General features: G+C 43.9%; 1 protein-coding gene across 1 annotated transcript; it reads left to right on the forward strand.

Annotated features, from left to right (window-relative positions):
- Nucleotides 1-61: 61 nt before the first annotated feature.
- On the forward strand, nucleotides 62-17,039 carry LOC308147259 (cAMP-dependent protein kinase catalytic subunit alpha-like). Its single transcript, XM_080519365.1, has 11 exons — nucleotides 62-434; nucleotides 2,417-2,478; nucleotides 4,186-4,314; nucleotides 5,904-6,002; nucleotides 9,095-9,177; nucleotides 9,346-9,472; nucleotides 10,463-10,558; nucleotides 11,988-12,110; nucleotides 14,175-14,234; nucleotides 14,330-14,434; nucleotides 16,784-17,039. The coding sequence occupies exons 1-11, from the start codon at nucleotides 389-391 to the stop codon at nucleotides 16,907-16,909; spliced, it is 1,056 nt and encodes a 351-aa protein (XP_080375491.1). The 5' UTR covers nucleotides 62-388; the 3' UTR covers nucleotides 16,910-17,039.
- Nucleotides 17,040-17,807: the final 768 nt, after the last annotated feature.

Genomic DNA, 17,807 nt, shown 5'->3' on the forward strand with positions numbered 1-17,807 from the left:
GGCCGAGTTGGGGGGGGGGGGGGGTCGTCCGTCGGGGGGTTGCGAGGAGGGACAGGCGGAGACCGGATCCTCCGCGTCCAGGCCGAAAGAGCCGAGCTCGGCCACACGGTCCGACCTGAGCCGCGGCGACCGGAGACACCTGCCCGGTACGTCCCGGAGGATTTCCGCTCCATACCGGCCACCGGCGGACCGTCGCGGAGCGAACCCGCCTCTCCGTCCCCGTCTGGCGGCGGCGCCGCGTCCGCAGCTGTCAGGCGGACGGAACACCGAGACGCCGGAGCGACGCTCGGCGCTGGAAGCACCGGCCAGGACCTCGTTCGTCAGTCCGCCTCCGGGAGGCTGCGGGGCGGCCGGAAAGCCGCGGATCGCCCGTTGACAGGTTGTCATCATGGGCAACGCGCCCACGGCCAGGAAGGGCAGCGAGATGGAAAGCGGTGGGTCCCGGTCACGTGATCACACCTCACCCGGCGTCTCACCCGGTTCACACTGCAACATGCCTCCGCTCCCCCCTGCCTGCTGCCCCGGGACCCGCTGGTTCCTCCAGGTCTCCAGACACAAGCTTCGTGTGTAATATCCTCACATCAATATCGATCAGTATTCCAGTCCTTTGGACAAAGTGCATTTCAGCAGATTCAGTCTCTGTAAAGGTAGAAAATGTAAAAGAGGCACGAATGTCAGTTTGTTCCTGAGCTGCAAAACAGCATCAGCGACTGTAACGTGCGAGAAATCCTGGCATCGCCTCCTGCTGGACTCACATCCTGGAGCCGTCACAGCACTGTGTGTCACATATTACCCAAACACTGTGTGCCTGTTGCTCCCTGGAAAGTGATGCTGCTGGACGTGTGTGTGCGTGTGTGTGTGCGTGTGTGTGTGTGTGTGTGTCACAGCGCCTGTTTGCCTGCTAAACAAGCTCATTGTTATGTAGAAGGTGGAAGTTTGCAGAGTAGTGGTTTTCGTAGATTTGAACGTTTACCACATATTTGGACTGATTAATAATAGATGTGTGCATTTGTCTTGAGGTGAACTGGCTTCTGCCTGCTCATTGTACACTAACAGAGTGTTTGCATTATATCATCAAGCTCAGGCTTTTCAAGTAACAAAGGTTTTCACTACTATTCATTCACGTGGCGATGAAACAGGTCAGTGCATCATGTGAGACTGTTGCTTCTCTCCACGAACTGCCCAAGAGATGTTCCGTATCCCTGGAATGGCAGATTGATCCTCAGAATAATAACTCCAAGAAGAACTTCAGATTCATGTTCTTTTACGAAAAAACAAGCATCATGAACGTTTTCATCCTCGCCAGTAGAGGTTTGACCAAATGGATCTAAAGTCCTGATGTCTGAGGGATTTTATTTTACCCAGTTGATTTGACCGAGAGTGCAGATGAAATAAATATGTGGAGGAATTACTGAAAATATTCTTAGTGAATTTACTGGACATGCAATATACGTATTGTGTCCTGCGAAAGGCAAACATCAATTCTTTGTATAAAAAGAAAGCAATGTTCAATATCCTGCAGATGAACTGAACAAACTGCTCCTGTGTTTTGTTTTGATCAAACTGGGACTGATTGGATGTAAGAAAGTAGGACATTGTGGTGGACAGAGGACTGGACAGGAGGGAGCGTCAGGATCCCGGGCTGCGTTCAGTTACACTCATGTACTTCATGATCTATTCATCAAAGAACCTTTAAGTGATTTGCATTAGAAAGAATAAAAACATACTTCATTGATCCTTGCTGAGGGCGATTCATACCACCAAACACAAGCTCGCTTCTCCAGCTTCTAACCTCCTGCTTCAGAGGAGAATTGCTAAGAGTTCATCGTAGCCCTTCATGGCTTTAACTTTAAGTTTGCCTCAATTATCTAGTAAAGTTTAGTAAGTAAGTAAAGTTTATTTATAAAGCGCTTCTCACAGATAAAATCACAAAGTGCTGTACAGGAGAAAAGGTAAAACAACAACATACAATGTATATACATGTGTAAAGTTAAAGTGACACTAGTGAAATCTATGTTTCCTCTCACTGTAAGATTGTTCTGCGTGTAGAAAGCGGAATACATTCTCTGAACTCCAGGAAGACATTTCCTTCAGTTTCTAAATATTTTAGAGCTTAATACAACCTGAGTGTGCTTGATAACGTGAAACACAAACTGACCTGATGACAACTTCCTGTATCGTCTCTTATCTTGTGTGACGAACAGATTTTACACAGACGTCAGTCTCAGGCAGTGTATCAGCAGAAATGTTAGTGTGAAGCTGTTTACCGGAGCGTCTTTTGGTGCGTTCTTTCATTCAGAACACACACACACACACACACACACACACACACACACACACACACACACACACACACACACACACACAGGTATAAAAACATGTTTCTCCTGTAAACTGCTGATGTTTCCCTCCACAGTCAAGGAGTTCCTTGTAAAAGCCAAAGAGGACTTCCTCAAAAAGTGGGAGAACCCTGCACAGGTGAGCTCATGTCTGCATGTGTCTTTATTCAATAGCAGCAGAAAAAAAATGACTCATTTTTATACAAATTAAATGCTTTTTTGTTTTTAAGAAATAAGAAGATGTAGGTTTAATTGAAAACTTGTCTGGGATAAATTACACCTGAGCTTAGGTGTAATCTTTTTGAAAACGGGGGTTTTCACTTGTTTCTTTTTATTTGTTTTTGTTTAGTCCCAACATGTAAAAGGAGTCACATTCTCCTGCTGTTCACCTCCTCCTGCTCTGGTCGCTCCAGAAACCTGGTATTCAAAGTTTATCCTTGATTTTCCTCCATTTGAATATTGGATCCTAGGAGCTGCATTCACAATCTGCTGTGTCTGTGTGAGCTGGACTGGCTCCGCCCACACACACGCCCATCTATGGGAAGAGGAGGAAGAACTTCCTCTCGTGGCGCCATGTGCCAGAGCAGAGCTGCCTGATTGTGGGAGGAGTCAAAGGGGAGGAGCCTTCCTGGATTGTGATTGGCTAAACCCCCGGTGACACTATATAGGGTTTGATTTCTGATTGGCTGCTTGGAGCAACACACTTTTAAAACTTAAACAAGCCAGGGAGAGAGAGGACACACTGTCTTCTCCTCGGGGACGTCGGTCCTGGTATGAGGAAGATTAGTACTGTTGGAAAACCTCTAGAAAGGGACTTTTTGCATCATATGACCATTTAATTTACCCCTCTGAGGAAACTACCACATGATATATTTTGACAGTGAAGTGGAATTAAATGCTTGTGAAGATCATCACCTTTATTTTGTTAAAGCTTCAGTTGGGAATCTGTTTCAGAAATACAAACAAAGCCTGTCTTCACTTGTAGACAATAGCAGCCAAATGGATAAAGTGGATTTTCTTCAAAATGCAGCTCTTTACTGTTTGGATCTGATTGATTCAGTCTGCGGCACAAAGAGAGTTTTCATTCCGCTGAAGCAGGAAGTGGTGTGGCTGTACAGCCTCCTGACGGTCTTCAGACTGGTCAAGGGCTTTCAGTTGGAGGTGACGGAGGCCGCAGTGACTGAATCCCCTCTGAACACCATGAGAGTAGTTTCTGGACTTTCGAAGAATCATTTAAATACCTCATGTCAGCAAGTAACGCCGCAGTCGTTCTGCACATCCTGTTATGGAAACATGAGAAGTTGGAATAATGACGATCAGAGAAACAGTGGAATGTGGCTCAGAGCAGAGAACTGCCACCAGCAACAGCTTCCTGGTAGGAACAGAGACACTTTAATCCACCACGAAGTGAAAATGACGTAAACATGTAGATATAGGCCATTCACGTCGGTACAACTGTTATTTCAGGACATTTATTTTGAAGAGCACCTTTTTCGCTTCGAGGTGAAACGTTCCCAAAGTCCAACAGAAAAACGGTCTGATCCAAAAAGCCTGTTGAGCCACGAGTGTTTAACAAGAACCAACAACTGGTTGGTGTCGACAGGCGAAATCAGCGAGCTGCTGATATTGTGGTGAAGGAACACGAATCAACTTGTGTCCTTAAAGGTTTTATATCTCGATATTAAAACACTCGTAAAATCCTGTTGTGGAATTGATTCACACCGTCCGGTTACTGACTTGATCATTTCCCGGTGTGTGCAGAATCTCAACGCGTGTGTAAAACGCCACCTTCACCTTCCCTCCTCCATTGTAAGTCGGGACGGTTTTGTTTGTTCCCTGTGTTCAGAACACGGCCGGCCTGGAGCAGTTCGAGAGGCTGAAGACTCTGGGCACCGGCTCGTTTGGACGCGTCATGCTGGTGAAACACAAAGAGACGTCGCAGCATTACGCCATGAAGATCCTCAACAAGCAGAAGGTCGGTCGGGGTTCGGGGGGTCGACACACGGACACCTGCGCTTGATTTGACCCTACCTGGCTACTTCAGGATGTAATTAATCAATGGGTGACCAACAAAACTTGTTGTTGTTGTCAAACTATCCCGAAAGTCACGCTGTTTCCAAAAAAAACCTCCCAGAATGCAACAGCTACTGGAGAAGTTTTCTGGACACTTCACTGCCTTTTGCACCAGAAAACGTCATTAGAATTGACTTTCTATTGAGTTTCTATTTGGTTTAGTTAAAATGCAGACATTTTCATCACTTATAGAACTCTGCAACACAACACATGAAAAGTTTGAAGGTCATATTTAAGGTTATAATAGAAATATTTCAGTGGTGACATTGGCCCCTCAACTATAGATGTGTTGCTAGAAAGGTTTTCAACGCCAATTATTTGATTCTCAGATTGACTTGAAATACGATTAAATAATTGTTTCAAACTTTCAATACATTTTAATTAAATAAATAGAAGTTGGTACAATTCAAGATGTCATCAAATCAGCACATTCAAAGAGACACAATATCAGTTATTTCACTCAGCCACTGCTGATCCTGTGGATTTATTTAAAGTCTGTGGCCCTAAAGAGTAACTGAGTAACTGAACCAGAGACATTTAATTTGAATTTATGAATTGTTTTTTTTTTTTAATATACAATATTTGCAAATGTTTATTCACCTCTACATCATGACAAAAAACACAAGGCTCTCATAGACACACACACACACACACACACACACACACACACACACACACACACACACACACACACACACACACACACACACACACACACACACACACACACACACACACACACTACTATTTGTACAATACACATTCAATATATACTCTACACAAGTTTTATATATTCAGTTTATACACATGTATACATGAATGTACATGACGTGTACATGAAATTAATAATATTGAACAAGAACTTTTACAAATAATCTTATTAATAATTTACTATTTAAATGTCATCAATTGCATTATAAATGCAAAATATAGTGTGCCAATATTTCAATTCATAATATTCTCTATCACAATATACTGTATATGTTTTTATCATGTTTATTAAGTATTAATATATTTTACACCATTATACACATATTATATATTATTGCTGTCCTTGGTAAAATTGTTGTTCTCCTTTCTTATATTTACTAATGATATGTGATTTTAAAAGCTTTTTAAACTGCTTCATGTTGCGGCTTTGTTTTATTTAATCCTTTTTGCTAGTTCCATAATTTAACCCCTGCGATTGTTCAACTCCTCCTGTCGTTCATCTTGAAATGTAGTTTTACTCTAAAATGACATCCCCTTCTCTCTCTAAAAATGAACAACCCTTTAGGACCCTGAAGTCATTTAGACCTCATTGAAATGAGGAGTTCACACTTGACAGTAGTTTCCAGTCCAGGTCAGAATCACTGCAGGGAAACTTTCATTTGACAGTCAAATGTGTGCCGCACATAAAACTGGGGTGTTTTTTTTGTTGTTGTTAACACGTGGTTTGACTTTCATAGTTTTGTTAAATGATCTCAATGTCTGCCGCTTCCTGTGTTCCAGGTGGTGAAGCTCAAGCAGATAGAGCACACTCTGAATGAGAAGAGGATCCTCCAGGCCGTCAGCTTCCCCTTCCTGGTGCGGTTAGAGTACTCGTTCAAGGTACTGGAAGCTTTTGGAAGACGTGTGTTTACAAAAATGCCTGTGTGAAATGTGATGGTGAGTGAGAATGTGTACTGAATGGGAGAGTACAGAATGCAGCCACTGCCGTATCGAGGGAATTAAATCAGTCGACGACTTTGACTGTTCAAAAAGGCCCTTCCCTGGTGAGTTCTGAAGCAGGTGTGTGGCGACACACACACTCGCCTTCCAACTGAAGCTGGTTGGTGTCAAACATCAGGCCTGTGACCCAAAACCAAGAGGCTCCCCAACGAACCACCAGGCAAACTGTGAAACCTTCAAAGGAAACAAGCTGTCAGAGGGAAAACATGCACAATTCAACCGCTTTAGACATTTCACGATATTTAGATTAAAAAAAATGGCTTCATGTAGAGATTGTAGTCATTTTCAGTAGTAATTGTTTGGACATTTTCATCACAGATGCCACAACAAAGAGTTAAAATGTGCAGGTTGTGTCACTATACTACTGGCCCAGACACTGGGGGTGAAGTTGGGCTGAATGTGGAACCTGAGCTGAAGTCAGTTTGACTCCTCCGCTATGAAACGTAGCAGCAGAACCATCGTTAAGAAGCTGTACCTTCCCTCTGAGCTCCTATGACTCTGGTTCAGTCTCTGGTTCAGTCTCTGGTTCAGTCTCTGGTTCAGTCTCTGGTTCAGACTCTGGTTCAGTCTCTGGTTCAGACTCTGGTTCAGACTCTGGTTCAGTCTCTGGTTCAGACTCTGGTTCAGTCTCTGGTTCAGTCTCTGGTTCAGACTCTGGTTCAGACTCTGGTTCAGACTCTGGTTCAGTCTCTGGTTCAGACTCTGGTTCAGACTCTGGCTCAGTCTCTGGCTCAGTCTCTGGTTCAGACTCTGGTTCAGACTCTGGCTCAGTCTCTGGCTCAGTCTCTGGTTCAGTCTCTGGTTCAGACTCTGGTTCAGTCTCTGGTTCAGACTCTGGTTCAGACTCTGGTTCAGTCTCTGGTTCAGACTCTGGTTCAGTCTCTGGTTCAGACTCTGGTTCAGTCTCTGGTTCAGACTCTGGTTCAGACTCTGGTTCAGTCTCTGGTTCAGTCTCTGGTTCAGACTCTGGTTCAGACTCTAGTTCAGTCTCTGGTTCAGTCTCTGGTTCAGTCTCTGGTTCAGTCTCTGGTTCAGTCTCTGGTTCAGTCTCTGGTTCAGACTCTGGTTCAGACTCTGGTTCAGTCTCTGGTTCAGTCTCTGGTTCAGACTCTGGTTCAGTCTCTGGTTCAGACTCTGGTTCAGACTCTGGTTCAGTCTCTGCCATCACACATAGGAAATATCTGGATATTTCGGCACTCAATGCCCGACGCTGTTCCTCAGGTAGTGTTTGGATTTGATTTGGGGATATTTAAGAGATTGTTTTAGTTTCTGCTGTCGCTCAAAACTCAGATAAATAGAGCTGCACTCGGTAGAGCGTTTCACCAACTCCACATTTGTTTGCCGAACCGAATTAGCATCTCCAGCATGATAGCCGTTAGCTCATATTGATGCTAACTAGCCTGTCAGGTAGCTACGTCACTGTGTGAAACACTGAGCACGGAGCGTCTCCTTGGCATCAGAGGCTGATCTCCTTTGATCTCCATGAGGCGCCTCTCTCATCCACTTGGTATGGGACATTTTTTGAACAGTTTTTTGGGCTTTATTCAGAAACAGTGAGAAGTAAAAATCCCCAAATGTAAATGATTGGTCCTTGGATGATGATAAATCATCCCTGAAGATTTCACGCAGTTCGTGTTCACAGTTTTTGCAAAGAGTTGGTAAAATACAAACCCAATGAAATACGTGTGATGAACACATAACATTCATCCGTTTACCAATCACACCCAACTGGGACATGCACTATTGGCGTATCTGTCATCAGCTATAAAATCATCTTACACTTTGATTTTAGATCATTGTTGTTGCAGGAAGCTGTAATTCTGTGCCTGTTGAAGAGACTTTTTTCTTTCTTTCTTTTTTTTATTTTTTCAATCTTAATTTTTTTCTAGATTCTCGGCATGTAAATGGTCCGGCACCCCCACATCAAAACATCCGGGACATTTGGTAATAGTGTGCCGCGACATTTCGTAACAATTCGACAAGCAATTTCTGCAAAAAAAAACAACAAAAAAAAGGGATTTTAGTGAAAAACGGTGCAGGCCCACACACACTTTCATCAGAAATATTATGGTTTAAATAGATCACGATCATGACTTTTCATCGTGGGGGAGAATCTCGTGGAGGATTTGCTTTCAGCCCGTCCACGGCCAGGGTTTGTCCCTCGGCCTCGCCGCCAGCGCTAATACTCTCGCCGCGGTTGTTTGTTCCTCCACCAGCTGATGGCCTGACCTCGAACACGCCCTGATTCGGGCTAAGCCGTTCAGGAGCACCTGGATGCTCGGGGATTGAATATCCTTAACACCTTAAATAAACTTTTCAGGCCGTCTGTGTCCAGGGCGCAGATGGAGGCGTCGGCAGCAAACGATCAGACGGAGTTTAGAGTTAGTAGGTTGAAGTTCGTTCTCCAGGATGTAAAAACGTTCGTAACGCAAAGTAACATGGTCAAACACGTGGTTATTGGGGTCAGCTCAGTGGATTCTCTTTGACCGCTCACAACAGTTTATTTCTTCAGTATTGTACCTCTTTAGTCAAGGAAACTGTATTTATAGAGCACCATTCAAACACAGTGCTTTACTAAGAAATGAAAGAAATTAATGAAATACATTAAAGCTTTACTAAGAAATGAAAGAAATACATAAAAACAAATAATGAAGAATCTTAATCTTGATCTCCAGATCTTTGTGTTTCCCACAGCCTCCGAAATATAATTTCAGCATAAAGTGTCCAGATCAGCGCCTAATATTTTAATAAAGAGAAATACAATTGAGACTGAGCAACGTCTCATCAGATACATTAATTTTAAATATCATCGTCCAATAAAGTTTTTTTGATAGTAAAAAAAAAAAAAAAAAGTCTTCTATTCTTACATTAGTTTAAAATACCTGAAGAGCACAGATGTGATGATCCAGGAGCTGATTGTGAGTGTGAGCATTGATCCTCCTCTGTGTCTGACCTCTGACCCCCGTCCTCAGGACAACACCAACCTCTACATGGTGATGGAGTACGTCCCAGGAGGAGAGATGTTCTCACATCTACGGCGAATCGGCAGATTCAGGTCAGTGTGGTGAAGTTCTCCACCGGGACGATCCGTCTTGTGGCGCCGACACAAATAAACCAGCAACTCTCTGTTCCGTTCTCTCGTATCTCACTCTTTCACTCTTTCTGTGTCTCCTGACCGTGCGGCGAAACGACTCTCTGTCCCTCTGTTTGCTTTTCCACGCAGTGAGCCTCACGCCCGGTTCTACGCCGCTCAGATCGTCCTGACCTTCGAGTATCTGCACGCTTTGGATCTGATCTACAGAGACCTCAAGCCCGAGAACCTGCTCATCGACCAGCAGGGCTACATACAGGTGAGACAAACACATGTTATCATCAAATGGAAGTTTCGGAGGTACTTTTAGAATGAAATACAAACTGTTGTATTTCCTGCCGGTGTCGTGGCGTCCTGCCTCCCTCCGGCCCCAAAACCATCCTGCAAAGTGTTAACAATGCAAAGAAAGCATTTGATTTCAAAATAAAACTCCACATTTCTGAAGAGTGGCGACACGACAAAACACTGAGAGCCGAGCGGAGATGTCGAGGCGCTGCCATTAAAGAAAAGTTACCTGGTTGCTTTAGAAGCAGCCTCAGAGCCACGAGGCTGGATGAGCTACAGTTTAGAGGAGAAGTTTCCGCACATTTCACAGGAAGTTGTAGCAGAAAGATTCATTAAAAATGGCTTCATGTTGAGATTGTTGTCTTTTCCTGTTGTAATTATTTGGTTTTGTGGAAATATAGACGTTTTCATCCCCTATACTCACCACAGTAAATGAAAACTTTAAAGTTTGAGTTTTAAGGTTATTTAAAGGTTATTTATTTTGTGAAATAACTGTTTGACACCCGTTTTAAATTCTATATAAAAGAAGCCGAAGCTTTGTTTTGTTCTCTTTTAATGTTTTTTTTTTTTTAAGCCACTGGTGAAAGTTAAAAAGTCACTGTACTTTGTTTCAGTACTGCAGTAGGTTGTCACGTGTCCCTCAAGTTTTTGTATTAAAGCGCGTTTTCAATTCCGGTTGAATCAATTCCAACATCCACTTTATTCCTGCACGTCTCCACTCATGTTTCTCAAACCCCACAAAGCGTCACGCGCCTCCTCCTCCCATCAGTCACAATCCTGTGTTTTACAAACGCTTGGAAAGGGGAACAGATTTCTAGCTCGGACTGTGTCGCCCTCTAGTGGCGGGAAGGAAACCTGCAGCAGAAGCTGAGTCCACTGCCTTGCGTCTCATTTATCCACCAGGATCAATGTTTACGGTCTGATTTGTTTTCTCCTGCTGATTCTTTCGGCCTCCACTCCGCAGGTGACAGACTTTGGCTTTGCCAAGCGTGTGAAGGGTCGGACCTGGACGCTGTGCGGCACCCCGGAGTACCTGGCCCCCGAGATCATCCTCAGCAAGGTGACCAGCCTCAGGTCCAAACACCAGCCTCATCTGCAGAGAGGGACATGCCACAACATTGTCTATCAATCATAACAACTTTATTCATTTCATTTCATACTGAACATACAAGTCAACGTGTTTTACAGGACAGAAGACGAGAAAAAGTTGGAGTTGCTTTGTAAAACTAATCATTTACTAGTTTAGTTACTAGCTGTGAAATATTGAAATTAAGTGGAAAAATTCTATTGTTTCTTTGCACGAGAACAGAAACAACATCGGCGGTCTTTTTGTTTCATTACAACAAGACCTTGAAGTCAGGCTGGATTATTTCCACTTTGCTGAAGACCAATGTGCAAAGCTGCTAATCCGTGAATGAGTTAATGACTATTGAGAAAAATGTTGAAATCCAAAATAAAATATGAAGTCAAGGCAAGTCGCTAAAACGCTTTATTGGTCCACTTGCTGTATTTTACACTTGCAGCTTAATAACAAGCTGTGATCCGTCAGTTTGATGTGCCGACCGTCACTCAGCAGGAACACGCCCAACAGAAGTGGGAATAATAGTAAACCCTGTGGATTGTTGATTATTACAACAGTGTTATGCAGTATTGACTTAAGTATTTTAACTTTAGGATATAAATGAAACCACCTTAAGGTATTCCTCAGAAGGCATTTTCCTGTTTCACAGCTTCCTGCATGACTTTCGAAGTAATGAGGAAGAATGTGTAATTAGAGTTACATAATCTGCGTAATCGCAGAATATTACCAGGAAGCGCAGCGCTCAAATCCTCTTTTTGTTTATCTGTAAGAAAACAAAACTTTTCTGAAACTTCTAAGAGAGAGAATATTTTTCATTCTTATTGTTTTTGGTATATTATCGAAATTACGGGACATAATTTATTTGAAAGATGGCTGTAGTTGATTACTTTATGTGCTCTTGGTAAGTTGGTTTCCAGATGTTTCTAATCCAATCAAGTAAACAGCAGCTCAGCTGTTACTCCATAAGAGGCAAGCAGTAAAACATAAAAAAAAAAAAGATTTAAAAGTGAGTTTGAGATGAGATCAGGCTGAATGATCAAACCCGGCGGGTCTTTAGATCACAAATCTACTGTTTTTGTTTACTTTATTACCTCTGAAATGGTCACATTCCTCATGTTATTGTCCAATATGACATTATTGGTTTTCAGTGGCAAGTTTCACAGGAGCAAAAAAAAAAAGGAGTAATGAAATGAAAAGGTATTGATTTATTTACTGAAGTGGAGATTTCGAACAACGTAAACCACGACAGACACTGAGGAAGGAAAAGTGCCAGTGGCTCAGAGAAACCTGCTACAAGAAGCAGCTTGTTTTTCCTTCATCGAAATGCTTATTTAGTGAAACTCAGTTCAAAGTCTTGTCTCTCAGTATTGTGAATGAGTGGACTGTGTGCTGCTCTGGTGTCTCCCAGGGTTACAACAAAGCCGTGGACTGGTGGGCGTTGGGCGTCCTGGTTTACGAGATGGCGGCGGGCTACCCTCCTTTCTTTGCCGACCAGCCCATCCAGATCTATGAGAAGATCGTGTCGGGGAAGGTGAGCTTCCTCCGGGACGTTCTCATGGCGTCACTCTGCACTTTTACTTTGAAAGCAGTAGGAATGTTTTCTTCTGATGAAACCTAAAGTCTGCTTTTCCTCCGCCGGCCCTCAGACCTGCAGGGATTTACGTTTTTATTCTGGATTTAAGTAGGGGGGGTGGATAAAATTAGAATTTGCATGTAACAGGTTTAAATTGACCTTATTTATATACAAATCACATATATAATATCATTTTTTGATTTTCAGGTTGCTACTGCCTGCTACTGGCCATATAAGGAAAACCGCGTTTTGGGCGAATTTCTCGAATTTTGCCACTTTTGACAAGTTTTGTGATTTAATGGCTCAACAGTAACGTATCATATATTACATTCACACATTTGTCATGCTAATCAATGTTTTATTTGTTTATTTTAGGTAGAAGTAGCCAAGTTTTCAGAATATTTGCCACTGTGGGACGAAAGAGAACAATGCTAACACCAGAACAATTTGGCAACAACCTCAAGACAGTTTTGGGGAAAACAACTGACAGATCCACTGTTACCTTGACAGAATTCCGTGCCGCGATGGAAAGACTGTCTGTTCAGCCATTATAATCATTAATAATGTGCATGCTATTGATTTTTTTTTGGTGTGTTCTAGTATAAACCATACCTTTTAGTTCATAAATAAACAAAATAAAACAAGTAATCACTATATTTGTACACAAAGTTGAGACAGAGTCATTGTCCATTATCATATATAGCTGAAAAAAGCGTGCAAAAGTGTGATATACGCAGTACATCAAAACATGCCAGTAGCAGGCAGTAGCAGAACCAAAATTGAAAATGCAGGTTACTTGTGTGTTTTATATATAAATAAGGTCAAAATAAACCTGTTACACGAAGGTTTTGGGAAAAAAGGTCATTTATCCACCCCCCCTAATTTAAGGTTGCAGTGGTTTGGTTTCCTCCTCTCTGATCAAATAACGTAAAACCAGGCCCGCGTGTGCCAAGGGAGCCTTGGCCGGCCTCCCAGGAAGGTCCTGGAAGCCCTGGACTCTCACGATGCTTCTCAGTACTGATCCAGGGTGGGGACGCCGGACTGTGTCCCTCCTCAGTGGTGACACTTTTGTAAACAACTTGCATTTGTGGGACGGGCAGTTTTTTTTTTACGTGGGTTCCACCCATGAAGAACTTTCAGAATCTTCCCTGCCAATGCCAAACAGAATCCTGTACTTCATCGTCACTATTGATTATTGATTGGAGCTCCAGGTGCCAACCACAGGAAACATTTTAAAAAGGTGGGGACAATCCACTGGACTGAATTGTCCTCACTTTTTGTGCAAAGTGGACATAAAAGTAGAAAAAAGACGGTTTTCACATGAAATATCACCACATGAAGAAAGTCTAAAAGGCCTGCACTAACATTATCATTATCATTATCATTATCATTATCATTATCATTATCATTATTATTATTATTATTATTATTATAGCAAATGACAGGTAACAGATTTAAACGGAGGTCATTAAACACAATGCATATTATTATTATTGCAGGAACTTGAGAAAGAACTTTTTTTTGTTTCACCCCCCCAATCCCCAAATTCAGAAGTAAGTGACCCATCCACTAAAATCTAAACTTAAAGCATAAATAAATTACATATCCATATTTATAAAATTAAAAATTATATAACATAAATAAATAATGATCATTATTTAATTATCATTATATATAAATAGATAAATAATAGAAAAGTAAAATAGAAATGAATAGATATGAGAAGAGAGGGAGGGAGGGAGGGATTAACCTTCTAACTTGTACATTTGACACATTGTGGTTCCGGTTCTTCCGGAGGGCCTGGGCCGGCTAACCCCGGGAATAATAACCTTTACATTTAAACTTTATGCTTTTTTCTTTGTTGTGACGCAGAATTAACACGTTGACAACTTTGATATTTTGCCCAAAACCAAAACTTCCCTGTGGTCGCTCCGTCAGACGGGAGCTTTAGCCTCAGGAGTTCTTCCAGTCACGTCCTCTGTCTTCTCCAGAGGGACCTGACCTCCCTCTGTCTGTCCTCAGGTACGTTTCCCGTCTCACTTCAGCTCAGACCTGAAGGACCTCCTGAGGAATCTGCTGCAGGTGAACAACAGGCGTCTCAGTAGATCTGCCACGGTGCCTCCATTCGCCTCTGCTTCTATGTCTCTTTGTCTCAAACGCCTCGGTGTTGTCTTCAGGTGGACCTCACCAAACGCTACGGCAACCTGAAGAACGGCGTCAACGACATCAAGGGACACAAGTGGTTCGCTACAACCGACTGGATCGCCATCTACCAGAAGAAGGTCTGTGTGTGTCCAGTGTGTGTGTGTTTCCACAGTGTGTGTGTGTGTTTCCACAGTGTGTGTGTGTCCAGTGTGTGTGTGTTTCCACAGTGTGTGTGTGTCCAGTGTGTGTGTGTGTTTCCAGAGTGTGTGTGTGTCCAGTGTGTGTGTGTTTCCACAGTGTGTGTGTGTATCCACAGTGTGTGTGTCCACATTGTGTGTGTGTCCACAGTGTGTGTGTCCAGTGTGTGTGTTTCCACAGTGTGTGTGTGTATCCAGTGTGTGTGTGTCCACAGCGTGTGTATGTCCATAGTGTGTGTGTCCACAGTGTGTGTGTGTTTCCACAGTGTGTGTATGTCCAGTGTGTGTGTGTGTTTCCACAGTGTGTGTGTCCAGTGTGTGTGTGTGTCCACAGTGTGTGTGTATCCACAGTGTGTGTGTCCATAGTGTGTGTGTGTGTGTGTCCATAGTGTGTGTGTCCACAGTGTGTGTGTGTTTCCACAGTGTGTGTATGTCCAGTGTGTGTGTGTGTTTCCACAGTGTGTGTGTCCAGTGTGTGTGTGTGTCCACAGTGTGTGTGTATCCACAGTGTGTGTGTCCATAGTGTGTGTGTGTGTGTGTGTCCATAGTGTGTGTGTGTGTCCACAGAGTGTGTGTGTCCATAGTGTGTGTGTCCACATTATGTGTGTGTGTCCACATTGTGTGTCTGTGTCCACATTGTGTGCGTGTCTACATTGTGGGTGTGTGTCCACATTGTGTGTGTGTCCACAGTGTGTGTGTGTCCACATTGTGTGTGTGTACCCACATTGTGTGTGTGTCTACATTGTGTGTGTGTGTGTCCACATTGTGTGTGTCCACAGTGTGTGTGTGTGTCCACAATGTGTGTGTGTCCACATTGTGTGTCTGTGTCCACATTGTGTGTGTGTGTGTCCACAATGTGTGTGTGTCCACATTGTGTGTGGGTGTCCACAGTATGTGTGTGTGTGTCCACAATGTGTGTGTCCACATTGTGTGTCTGTGTCCACATTGTGTGCGTATGTGTCTACATTGTGTGTGTTTGTGTGTGTGTGTCTACATTGTGTGTGTGTCCACATTGTGTGTGTGTCCACAGTGTGTGCGTGTGTGTCTACATTGTGTGTGTGTGTGTGTGTGTGTGTGTGTACATTGTGTGTGTGTCTACATTGTGTGTGTGTGTGTCTACATTGTGTGTGTGTCCACAGTGTGTGTCCACATTGTGTGTGTGTGTCCACAGTGTGTGTGTGTGTCCACAGTGTGTGTGTGTGTCCACATTGTGTGTGTGAGTGTGTCTACATTGTGTGTGTGTCCACAGTGTGTGCGTGTGTGTGTACATTGTGTGTGTGTCTACATTGTGTGTGTGTCTACATTGTGTGTGTGTCCACAGTGTGTGTCCACATTGTGTGTGTGTGTCCACAGTGTGTGTGTGTGTCCACAGTGTGTGTGTGTGTCCACAGTGTGTGTGTGTGTCCACATTGTGTGTGTGAGTGTGTCTACATTGTGTGTGTGTCCACAGTGTGTGCGTGTGTGTGTACATTGTGTGTGTGTCTACATTGTGTGTGTGTCTACATTGTGTGTGTGTGTGTCCACAGTGTGTGTGTGTGTCTACATTGTGTGTGTGTGTGTGTGTGTGTGTGTGTGTGTGTGTGTGTGTGTGTGTGTGTGTGTGTTCACAGTGTGTGTGTGTGTGTTCACAGTGTGTGTGTCCACATTGTGTGTGTGTTCACAGTGTGTGGGTGTGTGTGTGTCTACATTGTGTGTGTGTCCACATTGTGTGTGTGTGTGTGTGTGTGTGTGTGTGTGTGTCCACAGTGTGTGTGTGTGTCCACAGTGTGTGTGTCCATAGTGTGTGTGTGTGTGTGTCCACAGTGTGTGTGTCCACATTGTGTGTGTGTTCACAGTGTGTGGGTGTGTGTGTGTCTACATTGTGTGTGTGTCCAGTGTGTGTCCACATTGTGTGTGTGTGTGTGTCCACATTGTGTGTGTGTGTGTCTACATTGTGTGTGTGTGTGTGTGTCCACAGTGTGTGTGTGTGTCTACATTGTGTGTGTGTGTGTGTGTCTACATTGTGTGTGTGTGTCTACATTGTGTGTGTGTCCACATTGTGTGTGTGTGTGTGTGTTCACAGTGTGTGTGTCTACAGTGTGTGTGTCCACAGTGTGTGTCCACAGTGTGTGTGTGTGTGTGTGTGTGTGTGTGTGTCCACATTGTGTGTGTGTGTGTCTACATTGTGTGTGTGTGTGTGTCCACAGTGTGTGTGTGTGTGTGTGTCTCTACAGTGTGTGTGTGTGTCCACAGTGTGTGTGTCGTCTGTCCATCATGAGCTTTAACCATCATGTCTCCATGTGGACACAGGTGGAGGCTCCATTCGTCCCCAAGTTCAAAGGTCCAGGCGACACCAGCAACTTTGACGACTACGAAGAGGAGGACATCCGCGTCTCCTTCACTGAGAAATGTGCCAAGGAGTTTGCTGAATTCTAGAGCGAGAGAGGAAGAGAGGAAGAGAGGAAGAGAGGAAGAGAGGAAGAGGGGTTGGAGGTAGGGAGAGTCACCGAGAGGCTGGTCGAGGGGGAGACGTGAGGAGAGACGCCGTCTCCCGTCCAAACCAGCACCAGCGACACAGTGAGGAGGAGAGGAGAGGAGAGGAGAGGAGAGGAGAGGAGAGGAGAGGAGAGGAGAGGAGAGGAGAGGAGAGGAGGAGGAGGAGGAGAGGAGGAGAGGAGAGGAGGAGGGGGAGAGGAGGAGGAGGAGGAGGAGGAGAGGAGGAGAGGAGAGGAAGGAGACTGATAACCAGCAGTGTTGCCTTTTCAGTTGCATTTTTGTTGTCTTTTATTTATGATTCCGTCTTATTTATTGATCCCTTTATAACGAAGGTTTGCTCCAGAGTCCGAGGTGGCGAGATCCCAGACATACAGTTGCCTCGACACATTTTTATCCACAACACCCCCCCCCCTTTTTTTTTTTAAATCTTTTTTTGTTGTCTTTATTTCTCCCCTCCACCACATAAACAACAGATCAGATCCCCGTCAGTCTTTCGTCCCAGAGTCTAGTGCAGGTTGAAGGTGGAGTCGCTCAGCAAACAGCAGGAGACTGAAGTCGTGACGCAGACACACGTCATGATGACATCATTTAGGTGTTGATTTGTTTTTACGCAAACATTTGAGCGTTCACCCTCTCACATCGCCGACGCTTCAGACACATTGGGCCGTGAGGAGAAAAACAGTAGATTGAGGTTTCAATCACTTGGTAGAGAACCGTTGTGTGTCTCTCTGGTCGTCTGAGCCACACTCCATTCCTACGTGTTATCAGACACTGCTAACAAACAAGGAAACATGAATAAGGGAGTGAAACTATCTCAGTGTTAATGGTGAAGAAACAC

Source organism: Blennius ocellaris (genome assembly GCF_963422515.1).
Source record: "Blennius ocellaris genome assembly, chromosome: 3".
NCBI classification, from domain to species: Eukaryota; Metazoa; Chordata; class Actinopteri; order Blenniiformes; family Blenniidae; genus Blennius; species Blennius ocellaris.

Bases quoted from the DNA above. Each gene is read 5' to 3' on its own strand.
- LOC308147259 (XM_080519365.1), top strand. From the start codon at position 389: ATGGGCAACGCGCCCACGGCCAGGAAGGGCAGCGAGATGGAAAGCG. The intron at 9,178-9,345 runs GTCAGTGTGGTG...TTTTCCACGCAG, and splicing joins CGGCGAATCGGCAGATTCAG to TGAGCCTCACGCCCGGTTCT. The intron at 10,559-11,987 runs GTGACCAGCCTC...GGTGTCTCCCAG, and splicing joins CCGAGATCATCCTCAGCAAG to GGTTACAACAAAGCCGTGGA.